The sequence below is a fragment of the Brachyhypopomus gauderio genome, chromosome 16 (genome assembly GCF_052324685.1).
Source record: "Brachyhypopomus gauderio isolate BG-103 chromosome 16, BGAUD_0.2, whole genome shotgun sequence".
Lineage (NCBI taxonomy): Eukaryota > Metazoa > Chordata > Actinopteri > Gymnotiformes > Hypopomidae > Brachyhypopomus > Brachyhypopomus gauderio.
The window spans coordinates 11,767,864-11,793,631 of NC_135226.1; the positions used below are offsets into that span (position 1 = coordinate 11,767,864).

The following is a 25,768-nucleotide window of genomic DNA, read 5'->3' on the forward strand; positions in this document are numbered from 1 at the left end:
CAATAAGCCCACAGAGACAAGCTGGCGCCTCAGAAGTGATTGAAAGCTGTTCTAACCAATAGTGTACATCCTTCCGAAGCTAACCAGCCCTCATATGACATGATTGGTCAAGTATATTTTTAAATTGAGCCCTCGGAAACTGGCGCTTCATTTCCAATTTCGGCCGCTAGCATAGCAACATAAGCTAACCCTTTGCTAACCTAAGCTAAGCTCCCCAGAACACACTGTTCGGCGAAACTGAAGCAGCCATGGATTATTTTGTTCGTTTTTATGCGGATTGTGGATACTTTTGAACATAAACGGATTACTTTGTGTGGAATATATGAGCAATTTTCGGAATTTTCGCCAACCCGGAAGTGAGACGGTACACCGGCTACGACGCGATTCTACGTACTGTGAGTAACAATGGATAATTTTTCATAAGCGATATTGTACAAAATATATATTCTAATACTAAACATTAACTAAGCGTTAGATTATAAACAGTTTTAGAGCGTTTGAGTGCTGCAGCACTCTGTATCGTGTCGGATGCTACCGGAGTTGGCTACGGTAACCTAGCTTATGCTGTCGGACTATATTGGACATAAATATGATATCATAACGTTCATATTTGGACATGAAATTTAGTCATTGGAATTTTCTGGTCTTGCTGTAATATGTGCAGCATTGTTGTTTGTCGTAGCTCCTCGGTTTCGTGTAAGGAATTTGTTGGCATGTTAGCTTAGTTGGCTAATGGTGTGTGTCGGGTGTGGCATATTTAGACATGGGTGTGGTGCACTTGACATACCTTGGATAAAGCTGAATAACTTTTCAATGCTTGCATGGATTTGCTCCATTTTTTCTGTGTTGTTAGAAAAGACCCTAGCGAAATTTATTGTAATTTCTGATACCACATTTGAATAACTATGTGAATATACATTCCAGTCATGTTCAAGTTCAAGTCAGCATTTGTGACATTCCTGGCATATTAGCATCTGCAATAGAGGCTCTAAAATAAACCAAATTATGTGAATATGATATTGAAGTGTATTAATATGTTCCCCCAACTGCCTACGTCAGTTTGAGCCATGAATGATAATTTTCCTATATGTACAACTTGAGATATCTAGTTTTAATGTGAACTATGTCAAAAATGTTAAAAATGGCCACCAGGCGTGCGAATCTGCAGTATAAGGTTAGGAAGGCATATTCAGTCAAACATGAATTTGTAAGCCTACATACAGTACATTAAAAGGGGTTGATAACATGTTTATTCAGCTAAACATGGGATTTGAAATGTAAGCCAACATTTAGTACATTTAACCTGTTTTCGGCGACGGCGACTCTTCCCCTGGGCTGCATCGATGCTTGACCCAGCGTCAGCAGCATTAGCAAACGGGTGCTTTGTGTTTAAATGGTACTTCAGACTGGTAGAACTCCTACAATGAACTAATTCCGCGTTGCATAAGGTGCAAACAACTTTAGTCTTGTCAATGTCTCCATTAGGAAGCTTCTTAAAAATGAATTTTCCATGAAGCAAACCTGGCGGCTTCGTGGCTGCATCCATGTAAACACACGTACGATTCGTTTTGTGTGGTAATTCACAGGTTTGAAAACTCGTTCTCGCTCCCTACTGTGCAATTTGGTTAGGAATAACTCGAGCTAAACTATCAAGGTGAAAGTCATCAGTTTGCTTACCTATTTTGACCCAGCTCCCAACCCAACTTTAAAAATAGATTAATGGTGATATTTTTTTATATCGCCCGATAAGAGTATCACATTATCGAACGCCGTTAACGGCCGATAACGGCCCACCACTAATATATATATATATATATATATATATATATATATATATATATAATATTATATGGCAGTGGGGAACCGTCAGGGCCCTCTACGCCCTCTAAGAGGGCTTAGAAATTCTCTTAAATTATAAATATATATAATATAATTTATCCAATTTTATTTTTTCTACTTACAGTTTGACAGTCGACATCTAAACAATTACAAAAATATAAGCAAATAAATTATTCAACCGTGTCTATTCAATCTGTGTTGGAAGGTGAGGGGTTAAGTGGAAGCCTGTGAGCCTGTCTCCCCCTTGGCCTAGGTGCACGCACCACTTCCTCGTTTGGTGTAAGGATGTTACCATATTTCCGGTTGGTATGCGGAAGTGCCGATGTTATGGCCGAGTCTATGGCTGTGTTCGAAATAGTCTACTACATACTACTGGCATACTGATCGAGCCCCAAATCAGTATGTCGTATGCAGTATGTGACCAAAATGAAAATTTCCAGTACGCGAAACATACCCGGATGACTTACTACTTCCGCAAAATATTCCAGTACGCGAACAGAGCTATCTTCGTGGTGTACTGCATCCCATCATGCAACGCTACGTTCACGTGACCCCGTAGTGTGCTTTGCTTTTGTCGCATACTGGAAACTGTACTGCATACTACTACGAGGACCAGTATGCAGTATCCAGTATATACCGAGTCCAGTATGCAGTATCCAGTATGTAGTAATCTATTTCGAACACAGCCAACGAAATTCGCAAGGTGCCTCTTGGAGTTACCGAAGATTACCGTCAACGATGTGCGTCGTATTGTCAGAGCATCAAGTACAACGCCACAGAGTAAACTTGAAAAGGGTTTCAAGTTCTACGTTTCATCCTACCTCTGCAATTTTGAAGGTAAGTCGCTGACGCTAGTTAGCTAGCTAGCCTGAGGTGGCAGTCTAATGAAGTGATGTTGTTTTTAGTAACGAACCAACCTGTCCTAGTACTAGAAATGCCTTTTTAAAACATGTTTGTATTTCTGATGGAAGTATCAGGCAAAAGTAAAGCTAACGAGATAACAGTGAGGGCTCACTGCTACAGATCTATGAAGAAAACAGATATGCCACACCAGCTGAGAGTAGGACTGGTTAAAATGACACGAGTTCTGTTCAGTGTCACGTTCAAAGTTCTGTTGAACAAGTTCAAAAGTTAGTTCAACACAAGTTCAATCTTTTATCCTTGCTCTTACTTCACGTAAGCTGTGATAACCATAGGCATTGGTTTTCAAAGCTTACAATGGTAGCCAAATGCAGAGTAGCTGTGTGGGAATCATTAGCAGTCTATTTTGCCTATAGTAAACAAATGGGAGTTTATTTTACAGTTCGAGCTATTGTTATCTACCTCTATGACTCAAAAGCAGAATATAGTCCACCTCAGCTATTTTTCAAACTGCATTTTCTAAAATCTGTCAATCTGTCTTTCAAATCTTTCATTTTAACTTCTTTATTAACATGTGGCTTCAACACTTACACCTATTAACATATTCTGATAACACTCTTCAAGAAGCAGTTGAAGTAAAACCTGCACTGTTCTGTTGTTGGTGGTGGAAACAACAAAATAATATAAATATTAGGGATGCACCGAAATGAAAATTCTTAGCCGAAACCGAAAACCGAAAATGAGAAAACCAAGGCCGAAAACCGAAACACCGAAATACATTATGCCAATTATTAGTAACATTGGATTTATGGCTAACCTCACAAAAATCAAAGCATTGCAATTCAAAGAATAAATCAACTACAAAATTTGATTTGAAAATATGTATTTAGCACTGACATTACAGTAATGCATATTATAAAATAAAATTAGTGGTGGGCCGTTAACGGCGATAACGCTGACAATGGCCGACCACTAATTAAATTTAACTCGCTTCCAGACCGTTTTTATCTGAGAGGATAAATATATGTATTTTATACAAGTTAAATTTAATTATAACTGATTGACCTGAAAGATAAATATAAATTCTCTCATAAAAACGTGACGTGAGTTGCAACAACATTAAACAGCTCAGGTAAACACGCTTCTGAGAAATGTCATCTGCTCGGCAAAACATAACGGGGCTCAATGTTCTCTATTAGCCTACGAAATCCCACATCCTCTACGACAGAGAACGGCTGATCGTCTAAGGCAACGAGTTCCATAATTTTTGGTGTAATGTCCTTTGCCTTGGCGCCATCACTGGAAAACTTTTTTGCTAGCTTTATCCAAATAAACACGTGCAGGCGATTTTTGCTTGCGTCATCACAACACATTGTTTCGGCCGTGTTGTTTCGGTGATGAAAGTATTTTGGCCGAAAACCGAAAATGCAAATTTAAGCCATTTCGGCCTAAAATTTTCGGTGGCCGAATTTTTGGTGCATCCCTAATAAATATAAGTAGGCCTGTTTCACTCCTATGTGTAAGCATTTCATCTGGAGTGAAAATGAAGTTTAAATCTAAAATATATTTAGTTTATAGTTGCTCTGTGAACTAGTAGATTGAACCATGCACAACACTGTAGAATAGAAAGACAGTATAGCCAAACGTTACATGAGACAATAGACAAGTGACATTCACCACTAACAACATGATGGGACAGATATTGCGCCTATTGACATTGCTGAAGTCTTCTTTTCAAGATATTAAATTTTGCCTCTTGTGTATTTCAGATGACATTACGTGATTCAATGCCAGTTGTGCTCATTAGCTGCAACTGCTCTTGTGCTGCTGGTTGCGGAATCTGCAACCACTTGGTTGCATTGCTTTTCCAGACAGCTCATTATTCTGAATCTGGCATGTCTGTCGTCCCTCCTGTCCTTTCATGCACACAGACAGAACAGAAGTGGCATAAACCACGAACAATGGTTTGTCTTATTTCATTATTTAATATTAGTTAATGTATCACAGTCACTTTACTAACACAATCTTTTAAATTAATAGGGGGTGAAGCCTGGACCCGTGGATGCCATGGTTGTCCTAAAGCCAAAACCCAAAAACCAGGTGCTACTACAGCCAGTGGAGTTAGGTTTGCAGTACCAAATTGAATAGGCAGATTACAGTGTGTGGTAAAAAAAAATGCTTTTGATCATCTGATAAGACCCTGTTCTCTTCAAAATTTAATTTAGCCTCGTTGTACTTCAGATGACATGTGAAGAAAACTGCTCCAAACAGAACTTGCTGCTGAGAATTAAGTCTTCGATTTGTTTTCGGAGCCTTGATATCTCCTCGCGTAGCTCTTCATTTTCACTGAGGGAGAGATCAAGCACAGCAGGCTCATTACTGACGCAGTAGTCATGTTCATGACACGGTAAGGGGTCATCATCATCATGGTCAGTCTGCATCTCTGTTAGATCAGTGTTGGGTGGACGCTCTGTTCTTTCCCATACTCCAGGTCGTGGAGTTGGAATAGTATAGTTATTCCATTGAAATAGCACAGGAAAAGCTCCAGGTCGCAGTCGTCGTCGTCGTCCAGCAGGAGTGGGAGGTTCGAGTAGATCAGCAGTGATAAAATGTCGCGAACACACTCAGGGAAGTACTCGTGACGATAAAATGATCTCTCCTGATCTTAACCACCCATTGTTTCTGCAGTTCTGAGTCCTTTGGAAAGGTGTGGAAGCTCAGGTAGGAATTACACCTGTCGATGCTGTGCAGAATGGCACACAGCAGTGGTGGTTGCACCAGCTGTCTGTACATTGTTGAAACGTTTCTTTTTTTTTGTTTACCTGTCATGTTTAGGACACGTAAATGGACAGGAGATGAAGGAAACTTCCAAGTAAATAACACGGTAAATATGTTCGTTACAAGACTGGTGAGGTGAATAGCTAGCACAGTGTACGCTTTCAATGGCTACCGGATGTCAACAACCATCCTAACCTTTTAGCGGAAATTACGTCACTTAACAGCGTGCACATAGGCCATTCAGCAATACCAGTTTCAAATGACAGTAAAATTGACCAATCATATCTTCCCTCTTAGTGGGCGGGCTTAACTGTATGATAATTTCCGCCCGCTGTGGCGACGCTAGCTGTCGTTAGCGTACCACCGCTAGCTAGTTTCGATTCATTCCTTTGATGTCCTCACTGTGCTGTGCTGCAATTTTGCATTTTTCACAGATGCTGGCAAACCTGATGACCTTGTGGACGATGTAGCCAGCAAGATGGAAGAGAATGCATTTCTCGCTCTTTGTGAGATCAGGTGCAGCTCTGTTGACCGCCATTAGCTGTTCCACTCTGACTGATGGTATGACATTTTGCTCCACCGTGTCCAAGAAGTCTGCCAAAAAGCTACTGTTGTCTTCCAGGTAGCTCCCAGACCTGATGGCTGTGAGGAACTGTCCCACAGATATGATTCTCAGTGCATGATGGAATTCCACTGGAGTTGGGACACCTGGCACAGTAGCCAAAAACCTAGGCGTCATACTCGACTCCGACCTATCATTTGATAAATACATAGATAATACTACTAGGATAGCATTTCTACATCTCCGCAACATTGCCAAATTAAGAAATGCATTATCACAGGATGATGCCGAAAAATTGGTGCACGCCTTTGTTAGCTCTAGATTAGACTACTGCAATTCACTACTGTCAGGATGTTCAAATAGGAATCTAAATAAACTTCAAATAGTTCAAAATGCCGCAGCCAGAGTTCTGACCAGAACTAGAAAATTTCAGCATATTAGACCAGTCCTATCAGCCCTGCATTGGCTCCCAGTTAAATTTCGTATTGATTTTAAAATTCTATTATTAACATATAAAGCACTACACGGGCTTGCTCCTGAATACCTCCAGGAACATATTTCCTACTATGAACCCCCACGTCAACTAAGATCACAGGGTGCTGGTCTTTTATTAGTTCCACAAATTAATAAGGTAACAGCAGGGGGAAGAGCCTTTTCTTATAAGGCCCCCCAGCTTTGGAACAACCTTCCAAAATGCGTACGGGGGACTGACACAGTCACAATCTTTTAAGTCTAGGTTGAAAACCCACCTATTTGGTTTAGTGTTTGATAGGGCTGCACGATTAATCGTATTTTTATCGTTATCGCGATGTGAAGTTTCACGATAAACACATCGAAAGAGCCACGATAACTCCTTGAATAACAGCAAACTCAAATTGCGTTATCCTCGTCCAGCAATAGAGGGAGCTATTCGCGCTGCAGACTATGATCACGTGACGTAAGTAGGCAAGAGGCAGAGTGAGGCAGAGTTGCCAGGTTCGCGGTTTTCACGCCAAATTGGGCTTATTTGAAAATCCAGCCGCGGGTAAAAATTCTGGGGCCGCGGGGTGCGGTTTTTTGGGCTACTTTTGAGTTGGGCTACTGCGGAAGTTACAAGTCAACACTAAGAATCGATCGCGATATAATACTCAATTTGTCTCCAGTTCACACTCGCAACACCCCCCCCCCCCCCCCCCCCCCCCCCCCCCCCGCCGACAACTTACACTCGCAGATTTTGTGCGGAAAACTTTTGTAGGACCTGGCAACCCTGGAGTGGGGTGAACACGCTCATCAGACACGCGATTTGGTTTAAGCCTGGTTTACACTTGATGCGGCGCGAGGGTCCGGGAGGCGAAAAAAACATAATCGCGGTGGCTTCGCCCGTGTGCAATTGCCTCGCGCGCTGTCGATTCACGAGGTCGTGCACCTCTCGAATTTTGTAAGTTCGCACGCGCCGCGTCTCGGCGCAATGAGAACAGTCATGTTTGCAGGGTTCATACACCTATACAAGGTGGAATTCAAGCACTTGTACGTCACTTTCAAGGTCCATTTCAATAATTCCCAGCACGTTATTGAATTAAATATTTATACATATACTCTAAATGATTCGAAATAATTCGCTTTTTTATCACATTATTTAATGGATATTTATTTTCAAAACGCCCAATCTTAACGTCTTCACGTTCTCTCATGTTTCGTCCTGGAATTACAAGAGGCTCGTATTTGTTAACGTAATACAAGAGAATTGTTCAGTCAGACAGATATTTGTTGTGAAACGAAGTAGTTACAATTTCAAGCCTTTTCAAATACTTTAGCCTAAATTCCAGCACTTTTCAAACCTGAAACACAAAGCAACATTAAAATTGGTCAGGTAAAAGTTCATTCCCCTGTATTTGAGGGGTGTTTTTTTATACTACTAGGCCTACATATCGTTTCAGACAACACTGCAAAGAATGTGACACGGCAAGATTAAACGCTTCCGCCGTTCGCGGAGGTTAACGAGGTGTGCGGAGTCGCTCACTCGTGAAAGTATAAACCTAGATTGAATCTATTGTTGAATAAACCTGCAACAATAATATTTGGAATTATTCTGGATTCATTACACAGTAAAAAACAGTAAAAAACAAAACAAATTAACGTGCTGCTGTTCAGAGAGACACTACATTTCTGTATTTTAATCTTAATTTATCGTGGTTCACATCGATATCGGGATATCCAACAACGTTATCGCACATCGCAATTCTAGTCCATATCGTGCACCCCTAGTGTTTGATAATTAACATCCCCCCCCCCCCCCCTTAGATAAAGGTACAGATCCAGGGGTTCATAGACGAAGGGTTTTATGGTTGACTGGGGTGCTGGTGCTGTCGTCCCGTCACTGCTCGTGGTCACTCAAGTTCGTTGACCGTGCAGTGGATGGATGCCATTGTCTTAGAATGCCCCCAAGCCTATGTTACCTTCTGGTTCTGCCTTTTTAGCTAGGCTGTAATAGTTTAACTTAATGCCGGAGTTGCTGCCACACTCCAGAAATGTGTTTAATTTCATCTGTCCTGTATATGTCCTCATACAGAGCTAATTTTCCCTGTTTTATTTTCTCCACATGGCTGCCCGCCTGAAAGGAAGTTCAATTTGAGCGCATAAACACAGAGACAGAACTGCGATTTGAGGATTATTGTGACCTTATAGCGAGCAAATTTAGGCTAATGTGAGAGCACATTGCTGTTTAATGCTTTGATTGTTTTATAATTGTTATATATTACGTTCATTTATATATTTTGAGGGACAAGAAGGGGTGAGAAATTCAGATCAGATTAAATTTCATTATTCACTAAATTTCATGTTCACTAACATTAACATATCTTTAAATCATGGTGATTTCTGTAATCCCATGGTATTGGGGACCTAAGTAATCTAAATGACTAATGTACATTTTCTGACTTTCAGATACGACAGAAGGAAATTGTTTGACTTCATTGTGCAGAAATCTGCTTTAAAAGGGTACATTAAAACACATTACATTTACATCCAGACAGTATATGACATATTAAAATACATTGATAAATTATATATAGCTTGTCTTTTTAATACACACTTATTTACAGCAATGACTTCATCAATAAATCTCTAATAATCTCAAATATGAATATCATGTCAAGCAGTTTTTCTGTGTCCTTTCCTCCATGTTGTTAGTGTAGTGTCCACCGTGGTTTGCTGTGCTGCATGCGCCAATGGATCCGAGAAAGGAGCAAAAATGTATGGTTTCTCCACTGATACTGAGAGGAGAAAAAAATGGTTGGCTCAACTCAGCAGGAGCAATCTTACCCTCACTAAAGATTACAATAGCAAAAAAAAAAAAATATGTGAGGTAATCATCAAACACTGCATTTGCACTTTTCACAATAAACACACTATTGGAAAGCTTATTGCATGATTTATTAAAATACAGAACAGTGAACAAAAAAAATCAAAGACTCCAGACAGACTCGGGTGCAGGTTGAGGGTGCTATCTGGTTGCAGGCTCCATTGAATCCCCTATGGTTCTTTGGCTTAAAGAGAGAGAGGAGAAAAAGACAGGAGAAAATGATTATTATGAGTATTGATGTGATATGAATTTGAACTTGTTGCACACCCTTGGTTGTTTTTTATATATGTAATGAGTGTATACGTATCCAGTAAGTGTTCTCTAATACTGTGTATTCACCCACTATGGGATATGTATATGGGTAGACAAAACTGAGTTGTCATGTGTGAGGAGTAAACTCACATCACTCTGCAGGCACATTTTGAGGCAGAGCAGTTCATCAGAACCAAACGGGGCAAGACTAGGCTGAGAGCAGATGCTGTTCCCACCATTTTTTTGCATCGCCCCGCACTCAGAAAGAGGAAGCCCCCTGCACTACGATGCACCACTGGACCTGTAAAGACAGGGCCCACAGATGCTGATCACAGCTATAGTGTTAGAGGTGACACAGGTATAATAAGTATGAACTCCTAATAATTATATTATTTCTTTAAGTGATAGAATATTTAATACGTAATCAGACTAAATAGTATATATCTTTTATATCCAGCAGTTTCAAAAACTGAGGAAATAAGGGATGAGGATACAGAGCGAAGGGAAAGTGAGATTGAACAAAGAGAGAACATGGCTAGTGAGGAGAGACAGGGAGAGCTAATACAACCCAGTGAGCCAGCAGCCAGTCAGCATAACCATCAGCCAGAAGCCAGCCAACCAGAGTTATTGAAAAAATTAAAGAGACAAGAAAGAATCATCAGGAAAACAAAGGCAGCACTACAAAAAATAAGGAAGGAAAATGCCACTCTCAAGAAGACACTGAAAGTTAGGGACACAAGATTTAAGAAAACGTTTTCAAAAGATCAAATGAAAGCATTAGGCAGACTAACCACAAAAGGGATGAAATGGAGCAATGAGACAATTAAGAAGGCGTTGAAAATTGGCTTTACTGCTGGTGGGACAGGTTACAAGACCCTGCAGGAACTGCAAATTTCCCTGCAAGGAATAAGAACCCTACAGAGAAGGATGCAATGCGTTAGATTTGAGCCTGGAGTGCTGACAGAGGTGTTTGATTTCCTTAAACTGAAGGTAGATGGGTTGACAGAGATTGAACGGGAATGTGTGTTGACCTTGGATGAAATGGCAATCACACCAAGTGTGGAGTTGCATATGCTTACCGGCAAACTCTATGGTGATGTGACTTTGCCAGGTCACACAGGAGTAGCAACACATGCTTGTGTCTTTATGCTGGCTGGAAGCACAACACGGTGGAAGCAAGTAGTGGCATATACTTTCACTGGCAATACTACCAACGGAGCACAGTACAGGCCAATAATTATTGAATTAATACAAAGGGCAGCATCCATAGGGCTACATGTGCTCAACGTCACCACTGACATGGGTAGCCCTAAGCAGGCTATGTGGAGATCCTTTGGGGTCAACCTCAATAAAACATCTGTGCCACATCCATAAACACCAGACAGACAACTTTATTTCATGCCTGATGTCCCACATATGGTAAAGAGCTTAAAAAGTGCCCTTGTCCGTGGACATGTGTTCAACATTCCTGAGGACATTGTAAACAAAGAGAACCTCCTCTCTAATGAGGTTTCAGTGGTCCTATTAAAGACCTAGTGGCCTTTCAGGAAGGGATGGCATTAAAAAATAGCTCCCCATCCGTCAGCTGCAGCCATCGAGCAAAGTCACTTTGACAAGATGAAGGTTGGTCCTGCTCTAAATGTATTCAGTAAGGCAACAAGTGCTGGGCTGAAATACATGGTGCAGCAAGAAAAACGCCCTCTGTCCTACACAACTACAGCGTGGCTACTGGAGCAAGTTGATGATTGGTTCGATCTAATGTCATCTCGTCATCCATTTACGTCCCTGAGCAGACTGAAGATGGAGGAGTAGCAAAAGGCCATCACCTTCCTTCAGGACATTGTCCATCTGTTCCGTGGGATGAAGATTGGTCAGAAGGGACACTGGAAGCCTGTTCAGACTGGGGTGATAATGGCAACAAAGGGCAGTCATGGCCTGGCGGTTAGGGAACTGGTCTTGTGACCGGAGGGTCGTGGGTTCGATTCCCAGACCTGAGGCCATGACTGAGGTGCCCTTGAGCAAGGCACCTAACCTCAACTGCTCCCCGGGCACCGGGCTAGGGCTGCCCACCGCTCTGGGCACGTGTGATCCACAGCCCCCTAGTAATCACTAGTGTGTGTGTGTGTGTGTGTGTGTGTGTGTGTGTGTGTGTGTGTGTGTGTGTGTTCTGACTGCACAGATGGGTTAAAAGCGGAGGACAAATTTCAATTGGGGTGTAAAAATCACAATTGGCAAAATATGGCACATTTCATTTCAACAACATCAATTTTAGCCATACAAGAGGAGTTGCTGACTAGAGGACACAGGTTTGTGTTAACATTAAGATTCACACAAGACTGCCTTGAAAATACCTTCAGCTGTGTGAGGTCTAAAAATCCTGTCCCAACTCCAGTGGAATTCCATCATGCACTGAGGATCATATCTGTGGGACAGTTCCTCACAGCCATCAGGTCTGGCAGCTACCTGGAAGACAACAGTAGCTTTTTGGCAGACTTCTTGGACACGGTGGAGCAAAATGTCATACAATCAGTCAGAGTGGAACAGCTAATGGCGGTCAACACAGCTGCACCTGACCTCACAAAGAGCGAGAAATGCATTCTCTTCCATCTTGCTGGCTACATCGTCCACAAGGTCATCAGGTTTGCCAGCATCTGTGAAAAATGCAAAATTGCAGCACAGCACAGTGATGACAGTCCTGCTGGAGAAAACAGCATCTTATTGAACTTAAAAAGAGTTCAAGGCAGGTGCTCTTTGTCATCCTTCCCAAGACGCATATGATTTCATTCAGCAAATTGAGGAACTATTTAGGACCAAGACTGGTTCCTCCCTCATGGAACTCCCCAATGCAGTGAGTGTCTTGGAGAAACAAGCTCAGGCACTTTGCAGTAAGCTTCCAGCTTGCTGTGGAGTACAAGACAAAATCATGAAAAGATTCATACGGCTAAGGTTGAGAATTGAGGCAGCAACAATACCAAATGACAGAAAGAAGAAACAGTTAAAAGATGGTCATTTTGGAAGCAAGAGCCAATCCAGAAAGTTGAAAAACAACTCCAGTAGCCAAGCTTCAAAATCCGGTAACCCCTAAACAGCTCCAAATGTGCCATCAAGCCCATTAGTCACTCCAACAGCAACATTTGGACTAATCATTGCTCCTACAAGTGCTCCAGCCCCCCAGCCAACATCACTACTCCTACACTCCTACAGCCAACATACGGCAGTGTAATAAACATGGATTTCTTATTGCTATTTGAAACTTACCTTGTTGTGTTTTCAATCTCATTGTGCTGCCCTCACTCTGAGTTATCTAATTTCACCAGCTAGACAGCGAGTTAACGACGCTTCAAATAATCAAGCTTTGTTTCTTTGTGTTGATTTATTTGTAGAATGGCCTCTAACCATTGCCCTCTTTAGGCCGTCGTAAAACTAAGAAATAAAATGTACAAGCATAGCATTAGCTAACATCGCAAACTGTCGTGTTACATGTTAACTATACACCACACAATAACAAATCCAGATCAACTCAAATGCACATATTTTTTTACACAAACAAAAATAAAATCACAATTTTGTCATATTATGATACTTACGGACAAATCTCGTCCAAGGCTACAATGTGTGGAGTTCAACATTAATTCGACACACGAACGGCTCGACATTGCGTACGGTCATCTTGAATGATTTCTTTTTTACAAAGTTAATGAAACAGTAATGCCACTCATCCACAAGAGGGAGCTCTGAAATAGCGTACAAAAAACTGCTGCTCAACACAACTTACAAGAGGCAAAACACTCATCATGGTCAGCACCCAATTATCCCACAGCAGGCCACTAATATACACTAACAAGATAAATTAAATACAACATAAATAATACAATAATAGAATACAAGTCTAGTACGGTTACATATGATTACATATATCATACTGTACTATAACATTTTAGTATGTTGTATTACTCTTTAGTCTTGTAAGATTCATTGATCAAAACTGCCACCCTAGTTTCAACTTACCTTGTGTTTTCAATCTCTCTTGATGACCTTCCCTCTCCCTTTGCCATCAGTCTGCTGAGCATAATACAGATAATAGTCAACAGAGTAACAATACCTACAAACACTTGATCTATAAATTACACTGTTGTGTACTATTTAGAAGTCTTAAATATGCATTCTAATCAATATCAGCAGTGATGCATCACAAGAATGGCTCTCCTCCTTATCGTGCGTTAGCTTAACGTTAGCTGGTACTCCAAAATGGATATCCTCATTTCACCTCCTCGACCCAACACACTCTACAATCACACTCAAATGTTGTATTTAACCAATACTTAGCTACCCCGCAAAAACATCGCGTTTAGGTGAAACGGCATTAAGAGAGGAATTTACAATTAATAGGCTGTCGGTCGTTAATGTGAAATCTCGCTAACCGTATTCGCGTTGCCTTAGCATAGATTTAGTTCCCTAAATCTGCTTATTAAGAGGTGGATAATTCACTAAAATGTTTAAATGCACTTGTTAATTTGATTCTGATGTCCTTATAATACACAATCTGATTTTTTTACGCGTACTAACTTGTAAAAGTGTATCACAGATGGTCCACTGCTCCAGTTTGACTGCGCTGCTCGTATTTGCTGCTAACTTCCGGGAATTATTGACAGGCTCCACGATCCGCCATTGCAGTAAAAAAACTGCTCCGTTGGAGTGAACGGAGTTGACGCGACTCTCTCTCTCTATAGGGCTCTGGTTTCGATTAATTCCTTTGATGTCCTCGTGCGCGTTGTTTACATATTCCGCTTCCGAGGAACACGGAGCTGTGAACCTTATTTTGTTGGAACCTTATTTTTCTTAAGAAGTTATCTAGTACATATATTACTGTTTATTGCGTGTCTAAAGCTGTACTGTCGTCTCAGTTTTTTTTCTTTATTGTAGTTAATTAGGAGAGGAAACACTTTTTTTTCGGGGGGATGGGAGTGCGCCCAGGTTTAATGGTCACGGTTCGCTACTGATATACGGTCTCTGGTATGAACCCTTTGGGTACAAGCCAGGCTGCATCAGGTTATTGTAGCAGCCTGGCTGATTTGGTGTTTTAGTTAAAAAAATAGGAAATTGTCATATCACGTGCTACTCAACTTTGGAATGTTTGGTTGGGAAGGTGGAATGTTTGGATTCAGTTTCGATGCTGAAAAGCTGAGAAATTGTCGCATGACATTTGGCTCTGAGAATTATCAACCCTACAATCTGAGAATACTATCAACTACAATCTTTACAAATCTTACAAATCTTCCCAGATCTTTCTATTTTTTCTAGATCTTTCTATCTTTCTATTCTTTCAAATTTTTCATCCAGGAGATTTTTTTTACCCTAGGAGAAGTGACCAGCCAAGGCCGGGGCAGGAACCGAAGATCTTCACAGACACACCAGGTGAGAAAAATATATTTTCATATACTGTACATAATTTTATACTTCTATGTAAGACAGTATATTTAGTTCTTATGAGTATGGATTTCCATAGGCTTATTCACAATTATTAAAAATTAAATATACACATTTATGTAGTAGGTTTCTAAGGTTCAGAAAAATAACATGTATATTTATTCTGCTGATGACTGTCAAGCTCTTTATTTCATGTGTACAGGATAATATAATTAATGGAGCATGGGTTATTTCTTTGATTTCTTTGACTCAGTACAATTTTTATGAATTCCACCATGTTAACATTGTCCATGTGGCCATGGAAAAAGCAAATAAAAATAAACATTTTTAAAAAGAAACAGATTTCTAACATCACAAATTCTTAAGCTTTCTCCCCACATTCTGATGACATCACATGGCACCATAGCCCTTCTTATAATCACTTGTTCATTGGGAAACACTTCCAAGGCATTTGAGCCTCACTGTGAGGCGTGCTGGGTTTCACTTTACCTGCTGTGGGATTTTCAGGTGTGCCCTACAACCCCCAAGAGACAGTAACCCACAGAGAATATGGCAATATCTGTCTACTTCTGTTATTCGTATATTACATAATCTTTTTCTTAATGTTCAGTCAACATGACAGCAGATGCCCTTCGGAGACCAGTTGGAGACCAGTTGATCCTGGAAGAGGATGAGAATTATCTCCCATCTGAACAAGGTACATTAGCTGTCGCATACTACCTGTTACAGTTTAGGACCCCGGATAAAACTTTAATATATGTTACTGAAATGGTATACTTTAATATCCACCATTGATAAAGTCTACAAGCTACAACAGTCCCATCATTTAATAACTAAATTATAATGTTGACATAATAACTTAATAATATATAATAATAATAATAATAATATATATAATAATAATATTAACAACACATGTCCAGTTGGGACTCTTGTATGTTCGTCCAAGCTATAGCTACACTTTATAACATAGAATCATTCTCCATGCATTATGGACTTAAATATTTGAATTTGTGGGATTTTTCTTGATTTGAAAATATCATACTGATTGTGGGTATATTCATCTTATCCGTATTTCTCCTCAGAGGTCCATGAGTATGCCAGAGAAATTGGCATTGACCCTGATGGGGAGCCAGAGCTGCTGTGGCTGGCCAGAGAGGGGATTGTAGCCCCACTACCTCCTGAATGGAAACCCTGGTAGGACAAGCTCATTCTCATACAGTCACCCAGTTTTCTTATCCTTACACACAGAGCAGTGAGCGTTGGTGTGAGCGTTGGTTCCTTTTAGAAAAAATCCAAGCATACTCTAATGTGCCCTTAATTGAGGAATGGCTTCCATTCCAAGAACTCTACGTCTCATTCATGCTGGCTCGTTCATTCAGGTTCTTGATTACCTGACGTACCAAGGCCCTTTGTCCCCTGTAACTCAGTTATAATTTTAAGTACCATTTATAGAAGTAGGATGCATCAGGACTTTATTGTGAGTGTCATAATGTCACACAGACTCTCTGGAAGCTTGCAAGAAGTGGGCATTAAATCACTTATGACCTAGGTGATTAAATGAGCAAATTAGACAGCCCAACTTTTTTTTAAATACCATGGAACTGCAAGTCTGGAGAAGACTGAATATTTTGACTGGGAAATAAGACTGGGCAAGAGAAAATATAACAGGCAGAAGAGGATTTTTGAAGTTGGAGAGTATGATGTGACATGAAAGATCAGACACAATTTAACATATGAAATCATTTTTGGATTCTGTATTCAAATGGTTTGGGGGAAAGTATGTTATAACCTTATTGTCAGGTGTAACTGGTGTCTTTATATGAGTCAGTACCTTCATAGATAAAACACACAAAGACAAGATCCAGGGGATATTTAATGTTAGTTGTCCCCGAAACTAACAATTGCAAAGTATAAAATTAATATTTCATCACTCTATGCAGCAGATTTGCTTATAGACTTGGCATTATTAATCTGAGCAATGAGACCCAGAGCACCACTCAGTGTTTCAGATGTTGTTCTGTTGACACCTTTGTGGACAGTCCTGTGCTGGAGAACCTAGGCTTGTCTACATGTCATGTGTTTTTATGTGTGTGTTTATCTATGTGATGAGCTTGTCTCTCTTTCCTACTCTCCAGTCAGGATGTGACTGGAGAAGTATACTATTTCAACTTCTCCACGGGCCAGTCCACCTGGGACCACCCCTGTGATGAGCACTACCGCCAACTAGTGGCCCAGGAGCGGGAGTGTGCTCAGCCATGCCACAGCCATGCCATGGATGAAGAGGAGGAGGATGAAGAGCCGAAGAAGGCGTCTGTCCATGAGGTGGAAACACCTGCTAGAATATAATGCTCTGACTTTTAGCTCACTGTCACCTTTGTAGTCTTTACACTGCAGTTGTTCATACATTATGTTCCCAGCTTTTATACACATTTTTATACAGCGCCACTAACATCACTGTGTGTGCTCACGTGATCTTAGTGTTACTGTAGCACCTTGCTCTACCTGACACACACACACACCCACACACACACACACACACACACACACACACACACACACACACACACACACAGATCTTGTGAATGTCTGTACATGCATGTTTATGCATGTGTGTTTGCATGTGTTGGTGTGTTTGTCTGTGTATGAGCAGGACAGTGAACTCAGGGTGGCAGAGGAGACTGAGCTGGACGTGGACGAAGAAAAGAAAAAGAGAGAGAAGGAGTGTGTGTGTGTGTGTGAGTGTATGTGTGGTGAGTTGTCTGGTCTGTTGCAGGAGGTGAGGGAGGAGGTGCAGAGGGAGCACAGCAGGAAGCTGGAGCAGCTGTCACAGGAGCACCAGGAGCAGCTCTTCACCCTCAGACACGAGCACCTGGAGGAGGTGCAGAGGGAGCACAGCAGGAAGCTGGAGCAGCTGTCGCAGGAGCACCAGGAGCAGCTCTTCACCCTCAGACACAAGCACCTGGAGGAGGTGTGGCAGGGAGAATTCATTTACTCACAGCTCAGTGATCACCTGAGAGACCGAGCCAATGTGTGTTCATCACATGGTGTGTGTGCAGGAGAGCGTGGAGAGGGAGCGCATGTTGAGGGCTCATCTGGAGGAGAGGGAGAGGATGCAGGCTTCGCACACGTCCCAGCTAGATCAGCTCAGACTACAGCTCGACTCTCAGCTCCAACACACCCACAAAATACACATGCAGAAAGTAAGATCCCACACCCATACGATACTCACGTGCAAAAACGCCTCTTCTGCCATACCCAGTCGGGTGTTTATGTGTATAAAGACGGTGTGAGTTGTTTGTATTTGTTTGTTTTTCTTGTGTGTGTGTTTAGGAGTTAGAAGTGCAGAAGATGATTGAGCAATTGGACATGAAAACCAAAGAGCTCAAAACTCAGGAACTGCTACTCCAAACTCAGGTACTTTACCTGCGTTATTTGAGTGTGTGTGTGTGTGTGTGGGTGTGGGTGTGCTACTCCAAACTCAGATACTTTACCTGCTTTATTTGAGTGTGTGTGTGTGTGTGTGTGTGTGGGTGTGGGTGTGCTACTCCAAACTCAGATACTTTACCTGCTTTATTTGAGTGTGTGTGTGTGTGTGTGTGTGGGTGGGTGTGCAACTCCATGCTCAGGTACTTTACCTACTTTATTTGAGTGTGTGTAGGTGTGTGTGCGCTACTCCAAACTCAGGTACTTTACCTACTTTGAGTGTGTATGTGCAACTGGTACACTGAGCTCCAGGTGCCCTTAGGTTAGGTGCCCTTATAGCTGTACTTATAAGTTACTAATCATTCGTCAGTCAGTTCTTTGTGCTGAGAAGTTAACTGACTCAATGACCTGTTTTGAAGAAAAAAAATGAATAGATCATGTCTGGAGTGTGTGTGTGCGTGTGCATGTGCATGCATGCATGTGTGTGAATCTTCAGTCCAGTCACTCAGCTGCCTGATAAAATGATCTGTGTGTGTGTTCGTACTGTTGGTCTGTAGGCTGCAGATTTGAAGAAGAGGAGACAACAGCTGAGTGAGGAAGGAGATGAAGTTGAGAAGGGGATAGAGGTGCGTGTGAGTGTGTGTGACCAGGTGTGTGTGTGTGTGTGTGTGTGTGTGTGTGTATCTGAGAGTCTGTGACCAGGTGTGTGTGTGTGTGTGTGTGTGTGTGTGTGTGTTTCATTGTAAACTGTTATGCTAGGTTGTGTGTCCCCCCCAGGTGTGTGTGTGTGTGTGTGTGTGTGTGTGTGTCATTGTGAACTGTTATGTTAGGTTGTGTGTGTGTGTGTGTGTGTCCCAGGCTCTCCCACGTGTCCTGAGAGAACGGGACAGTCTGCGTGCGGAGCTGGACCGATTAAGAGATGAGAGGAGGAGAGAAAGGGAGGAGCTGGAAAAAGAGAGAGAGGGAAGGAGGAGAGAGAGGGAGGAGAGCAGAAGGATGATGGAGGAGAGAGAAAAACTGCAGGCTAGATGTGATGAACTCCACAGAAGGCTCAGGTAATACACACACACACACACACACATACACACACATTAGCTTTGACCAAGTCAGTACTGGTCTCTGGTGACACAAATGCACGGTACACAGAGTGTGTACATGTACAGATCTGTGTTGGTGTGGAGGGCTCCCTCCGGGTGGAGGAAATGGAACCTCCTCTCTCCCCTGTGCCCACCTCCCACAACCTCCCGCAGCATAGACAAGTATGTGGGTGTGGGTGGGGTGTGGGTGGGGAGGGAGGCTGTCCGATTGTATGTATTTATCATATGTTTATATACTCGTTTGTAATCTCCTCTCTCTCTCTCTCTCTCTCTCTCTCTAGCTTGCGGGAGTATATCTCAGGTGAAGGTGTCCTGCAGAGAGCAAGACAGTTCTTGGAGAAACAGACCAGCTGTCTGAGAGCGAGACAGGCGGCACTAAGGACGGCCCACCCCAGCCCGCAGAGGTCCGCTGCAGGAGGCTCTGCTCAGCCTCTCTGCCAGGTCCGTCAAGTCTAGTCAGTTTTATTTATAAAGCGCTTTTTACAAAACATGGTGTCACAAGCGCATGGGTCCAGATCCCTATTGAACAAGACAGGGGCAAGTGTGGCAGAGACAAACTCCCTATGCGGATTAGGAAGAAACCTTGGGAGGACCAAGACCCCAAAGGGAAGCCATGCTCCATTGGCCCAGCAACTTTAAGTTCATATTTATAGTCCTGTGTCTATCTGAGCAGTCACAGTCTCTCCAATATGGATGCTGGGCCTCAGGTAGGATGCTGGCCGTATTGGCACATGCATCCACGGCATCAGCACATCCACTGGCAACCCAGAGCATCTTCTAGCTCCTTTATGGAATTGTCTTTGTAGAAACATGTAGTCAAGATACAGAATGCAGGTTAATATGTAAAATCAAATTAAACTTCCATATATATAGCACACGTGCCAGTGACTTAGCATGTGGCTCCAGCAGGCTTATCCCTAGCAGCATAACTAAAGAGAGGGGCCTGGAGGTGACCACAGGCATGAGGGTACTGAGACATTACTCTGCCTTCGGCTGTAATCTTGTAGTTTTCGGATCTGAGCGCAATCCTGCGCTTTGAGAGAGCAGCAGGTGAGATGGATTATGGTATGCAGTAAGTTTACTCGGATATTGTGGAGGACTATTTAATGCTTTATAGCAGAACAGAAGAATTTTAAAATCAGTTTGATATTTAACCAGGAGCCAGTGCAATGCTGAGAGAGTAGGACTAATGTGATGCACTTCTCAAGGCCTAGTTAGGACTCTGGCTCTTGGATTCAAGTTGGAATGCAGCAAGTTGGACTTTCTTTAGGGACTGTTTAGAGCAGGGGTAATCAATTAAATCTTTCCGCGGTCCATTTTTGGCAGATAGCTCAGACCTTAGGTCCGGGTCCGCGGTGGCGAACGAAAGTTGTTGAGCGGGGGGGTGGGGGGGGGGGTGGCAAACGAAAGTTGTTGAGCGGGTGGGGGGGGGGGGGGACGTAACACTCAAATGGGTGGTGAGCGTAACACTCGTCTGAAAATAAATTCTCCGGTTTAAAATATAGTCTCCCGTTTTTTTGGCATTTGGGTCCGTATCCAGTTAATAAGGAATGTGATTGGGTCCGGACAGGACGGCATTCGGGTCCGGATCCGGACCGCGGTCCGCCATTTGGTGATACCTGGTTTAGAGCATCCAATTAAAAGTAGTCCAATCTTGATGAGATTGTGGACCAGTTTCTCTGCGTCTGATACCGAACGTACATGTCTCAGCTTGGCAATATTACATGAAGGTGCAAAGGCAGCATTAGTGACATTGCATATGTGTGTGTCAAATGAAAGATCCTAATCACTAGTGACGCCTAAACTTTTAGCAGGAAATTCAGGTGTTACTGAAAAGCCATCTAGTGTAATAAGAAGATCAGACCCATTGCTTCTAGCACCCTTGGATCCAAGAAGTAACACATCAGTCTTATTAGAATTTAGAAGAAGAGAATTAGATGCCATCCAGTTCTTTATTTCTTGGATGCAGTTCTCAGTTTTGGTAGTAGTGTTGACATCATCCAAATTAGAATATATATATATATATATATAAGTGTAAGTAATTACACTTCCAAATTAGAAAAAAAAAAAAAAATATATATATATATATATATATATATATATACATATAAAACTGAGTATCATCTGCATAGCAATGCAAGCTAATACTATGCCTACAAATGCTTGCTAGCCTATATAATGAGAATAACATGGGACCCAATACAGATCCTTATGAGCATTCATTATTTTCAAGTACAAATAGGTAACGATCGGTCAGGTAGGATTTGAACCAGGAGAGTGATTGACCTTTTATCTGAGAATATTAAGAGATTGTTAACTACTTTAGACAGTTTCAGTGCTGTGGTGGGTCTAAGCACGTTAGGTCTTGCAGTGCCTACAGCCATGTAGCCAGGTCAGATGGGAGAGAGTAGGAAGCATGAGTATAGCTCCTCTTAGATGTTCTGCTCCCCTGTGCTGTAGGAGGTGAGTGAGCTGGAGAAGCTGAGGGAGACGGTCCAGAAGGGCCACGAGCTCCTGAGAAAGAAGGAGGAGAGACTCGGCCAGCTGGACACGTCACTGGCAGAGGAGGTAACACACACACACACACGCGTATGCCTGCACCCACACACTTATGTACAAACCCACATTAATACCTACCTGGGCTTTACAATGTTTTACTGTCTCAGCTGTCATGTGATGAAGGCGAGCGGCTGGTGGGAGATCGGAGAGTCTCTGATGTCATAGACTCAGAGACGAGCGGTGTGTGTGGCCAAGAGGAGACGAGTGAGACACACACTCCATGTGCATGCACAACACACACGGGCAGACATTTTAAGAAGGCACTAATTTTGGTTAGCCATGAATAAGGGAAGGTATCAAAACATCCTTCCAGAACAACATCTCCCAACGATTCAGGAGCAGTTTAGCAGCAATGAACAATTATGGACTGTTAATAATTGTACTTCATTAAGGTTCTTAAAAAAGGTTCTTAAAAAAAGCTGAGGAAGCAAACTGTGAAAACTAAAAATATGCCCACAACTGTAAACAGCTCTAGAGTCCACTCTGGTCTTGTTGGTTCATAGTTATCTGATGTTTTTATTTCTCTAGCAGTAATACACCCAAACTCTGGTCTTCCTCTCTGCTACTCCCACTCTCTGTTTCAGCACATGCAGTGCCAGTGAAAGTGCAGCAGTTAGCAGAGTCCCTGCAGCAGATCTCTGGCCAGCTGAACACAGTGCTGGGTGAACTGGGATCTTTCACTGGGAGGAGCGTCCAGCCCCTCCCTCAGCCACCTCCGTCCTCCTCCTTCCCTCCTGCCCCGTCCTGGGCATGGACACCAAGCCCCGCCTCCTCTTCAGTGGCTCAGAACAGCTTCTTACACTCCACCATTAATGGTCAGTGTTGGGAACGTTACTTTAAAAAAGTAATTCGTTATAGTTACTACTTGTTCAAAAAAGTAACTGAGTTAGTAACTGAATTACTCTATAATAAAAGTAACTCGTTACCAGGGAAAGTAACTATTTGCATTACAGTTAAAAAAAAAGTTATATGCCAAGGAATAAGGATTTTTTGAAAAAGCAGTTTTCACAGTCAGTTGAAATGAGTAGATCAGAAAGGTGTTGAACTTTTGATATTTACTGCACATCCACAGACCAGTGCAGGATAAAATCCTTTATAATCCCAAATCTTTGTAAAAAAAAAAAAGCAAAAGCAAACAGTTACACTATATAAAGTGCATTTACATCTTTCAAATTAAATTAAATTCTCTCAACCTGAGACAACTGGTTTGTTCACAACAGAAGTAAACTTAGAATAAAACCTCTATTCTTAATTAAATAAATCAAATACCCAGTCTGGTAGACATTCAGGAACTTCAAGTATTTTCTTAAATAATGTTTATATCGCCACCTTGAAAATGCTAATTTTTCTTCGGCTTGTTCCTGACTCGCCATTTCTGCCTCTTCTCCGTGTCGTGTGTCACTGGTGTGCTTCGGCGCGCGTGTAAAAACACTGGCTCTGATTGGCTACCATAACGGTGCCTTAGCCAATCGCTTACTGACTTGTTAAGTTAAACAGGTGTTACACCGTAACACAGAGAACTGTGACCTATCGAGATCTGTTACTCCTCACTAGCCTGGGCAGCGATCCGCTCGGATTACTGTTAGTATATCAATATATAGTAATGCACCGCTTTTAATGACCAGTAACGTCAACTGCGTTATATTATCCCGTTACTGACTAAATGACGCCGTTACCTAACGCCGTTACCTAACTGTGGTCACACAGTGGGCTGCAGTGATTTTCACTAATGCTTCATTTCTTCATCACTTGTAAAACCTTTGAATACAAATAGAAAACTTCTGCCTCTCCCTCAAGCACAAACCAGTCACTGCTGGATTTATAGCTTTTTTCACATAGTTGATGACCATTGATTTTCTGTGCTAGGATAATGCCGATCTTTTCCAGTGTAAGGGTGGTGCAGTGTAGAGACCTGCTGTGTCAAATTGGCTTCAGAAATCTAAACCGCACTACCTGTATTAAGACTACTCTGATTTTAGGAGTTTCCATGGATACCAGTGCCCGCTATCCTATGAGGGCTACCAGAGCATATAGTGGATACACTCCAGCAAGGTGACTACACACACTTGCACACCTGTGCAGGCTTGGTCACAATCTCTCACTCTCACTCTCTCTCACAGGATCAGTGCTGCTGTTGATTTTGAAAGGAAAATTGATGAACTCATACAGTGCTTTTTCATTATGTGTGTGTGTGTGTGTGTGTGTGTAGTCTCTCCTCTGAGCTAGATGGCCAGAGGCTGCAGAGACTGATCGACGACAACAAAAGGTGGCTGGAATCACGACGCAAAGACCCAAATGTGTATCCTTTCACAATCTCTCTCTCCCCCTCAGCTTATACACATGTACGTATCACACACAAACCAGTACGGGAACAGAATGCATCATATTTTCACACACACTCTCTTGCACCCTTGTATTCTCCTGAACCTCTGCCCAGGCCTCTCTTCACACGCTACCCAGCTGCCCCGCCCACCAATGGGCTGGTCCAGCTCAGCCTGGACAAGAAGAATCAGATCAAGGTCTACCATTACTGAAGAGGCACAACCCACTGATGTCCATGTATGTCCAGTGCAAACAAATCAATGGATAGACAGAATACAAACATGCCTATGGACATAAGAGAACACATGAAATTGTCAAGAGACTTAAACACAGAATGTATAACACTAATGACAGTCGTGTGCATCTACAGTGTACATATACAGTGTTTAAAGTGTAGTATTCAACACATCTGTCCCCTTTAATCCCTTCATACCTTTGTATGTGTTGATGCCATGCCATTAAACAACTGCTGTACAAGTTCATTTCCACAACAGAAAAGCCTCATAAATCCTGATGACAGGATTATCTTGATCTAGATATTATAGTCCCTAATCTTAGTCTGAAGATGAGGATCACCAACAGAGGTTGTGTAAGCCATATGAAGGTTACAGCTTCCTAGGAGTGTTGTGCTTCACAAAACAACGTGTTTACAGATGTGACACTTGGGGACCAGACAGTGCTTAGCCTGTAAATCCTTTTCATGTAGATACGAAATTTTGCATTTATTTTTGTAAAACGAATAAATCTGTGGTGTTTTACATCAGTGTGGCTTGTGATGTTTGATGGTGTGTGTTTCACTTCTGTGCTTACAGTAAGATCAGGAATAGACCTTCTGTTCAGCAATAGCACTTCTACTGCACACCGATTCTGCAGCACATGCCCCACCGTGGATTCTTCTCAGCTCCACCACGAGTGCAGTCAGAAGAAAGCAGAACAATGACTTGCAGCAGAGAAAAAAAACTGCCGTTTTTGCACATCACAGAAAAGTGAATAAAGTTTAATCTGATTCTAGACCTGCTGTAATTGTTATTTTACCGATCTACAGGACATCCTGACACACACCCACTTGCGCTACTGAGAAAACATACAAATGCTTTATTCATTACTCTCAACCATCAGTTATTAAAAACATCACTTTTTTTTTTTTTTTTACATCTGTGCAAATTAGATTCCACCATGTTCACTATCACAGAAGGACTAGTAAAGTGTCCTGGTGAACTAGAGCATTCACTCCTCAGTCAAACCCAAGAGGCCCCAAACCAACATGGAAGGGAGCGGATTGACTAACACACGACTCGGGCGACG

The 25,768-nt window shown here is 42.1% G+C and overlaps 1 protein-coding gene across 11 annotated transcripts; it reads left to right on the forward strand.

Annotated features, from left to right (window-relative positions):
* On the forward strand, positions 1-25,476 carry LOC143477806 (uncharacterized). Of its 11 annotated transcripts, XM_076976634.1 has the most exons (24): positions 4,955-5,107; positions 5,389-5,421; positions 5,536-5,584; positions 5,913-6,039; positions 8,963-9,016; positions 9,209-9,383; positions 14,992-15,047; positions 15,670-15,756; positions 16,145-16,256; positions 17,198-17,384; positions 17,713-18,030; positions 18,119-18,262; positions 18,393-18,476; positions 19,043-19,111; positions 19,344-19,540; positions 19,649-19,744; positions 19,864-20,023; positions 22,043-22,150; positions 22,249-22,345; positions 22,726-22,956; positions 24,121-24,193; positions 24,351-24,440; positions 24,579-24,700; positions 25,276-25,476. In XM_076976634.1, exons 6-23 carry the CDS (start codon positions 9,247-9,249, stop codon positions 24,673-24,675), a joined length of 2,343 nt encoding a protein of 780 aa, XP_076832749.1. In that variant the 5' UTR covers positions 4,955-5,107; positions 5,389-5,421; positions 5,536-5,584; positions 5,913-6,039; positions 8,963-9,016; positions 9,209-9,246; the 3' UTR covers positions 24,676-24,700; positions 25,276-25,476. The 11 variants fall into 11 exon arrangements, with proteins under 11 accessions (XP_076832759.1, XP_076832749.1, XP_076832751.1 ...); XM_076976636.1 differs by lacking the exons at positions 4,955-5,107; positions 5,389-5,421 and adding an exon at positions 8,638-8,723 and having other exon boundaries at positions 5,538-5,584; positions 5,913-6,100; XM_076976640.1 differs by lacking the exons at positions 4,955-5,107; positions 5,389-5,421 and adding an exon at positions 8,638-8,723 and having other exon boundaries at positions 5,538-5,584; positions 5,913-6,100; positions 9,214-9,383.
* The last annotated feature ends 292 nt before the right edge of the window (positions 25,477-25,768 follow it).

What these genes read in the sequence shown, in the direction of transcription:
- LOC143477806 (XM_076976634.1), top strand. Translation starts at nt 9,247, where the DNA reads ATGGATCCGAGAAAGGAGCAAAAATGTATGGTTTCTCCACTGATACTG. An exon ending in CTGCTCAGCCTCTCTGCCAG is followed by an intron (nt 20,024 to 22,042) that starts GTCCGTCAAGTC and finishes CCTGTGCTGTAG; the next exon opens with GAGGTGAGTGAGCTGGAGAA. An exon ending in CGACGCAAAGACCCAAATGT is followed by an intron (nt 24,441 to 24,578) that starts GTATCCTTTCAC and finishes ACCTCTGCCCAG; the next exon opens with GCCTCTCTTCACACGCTACC.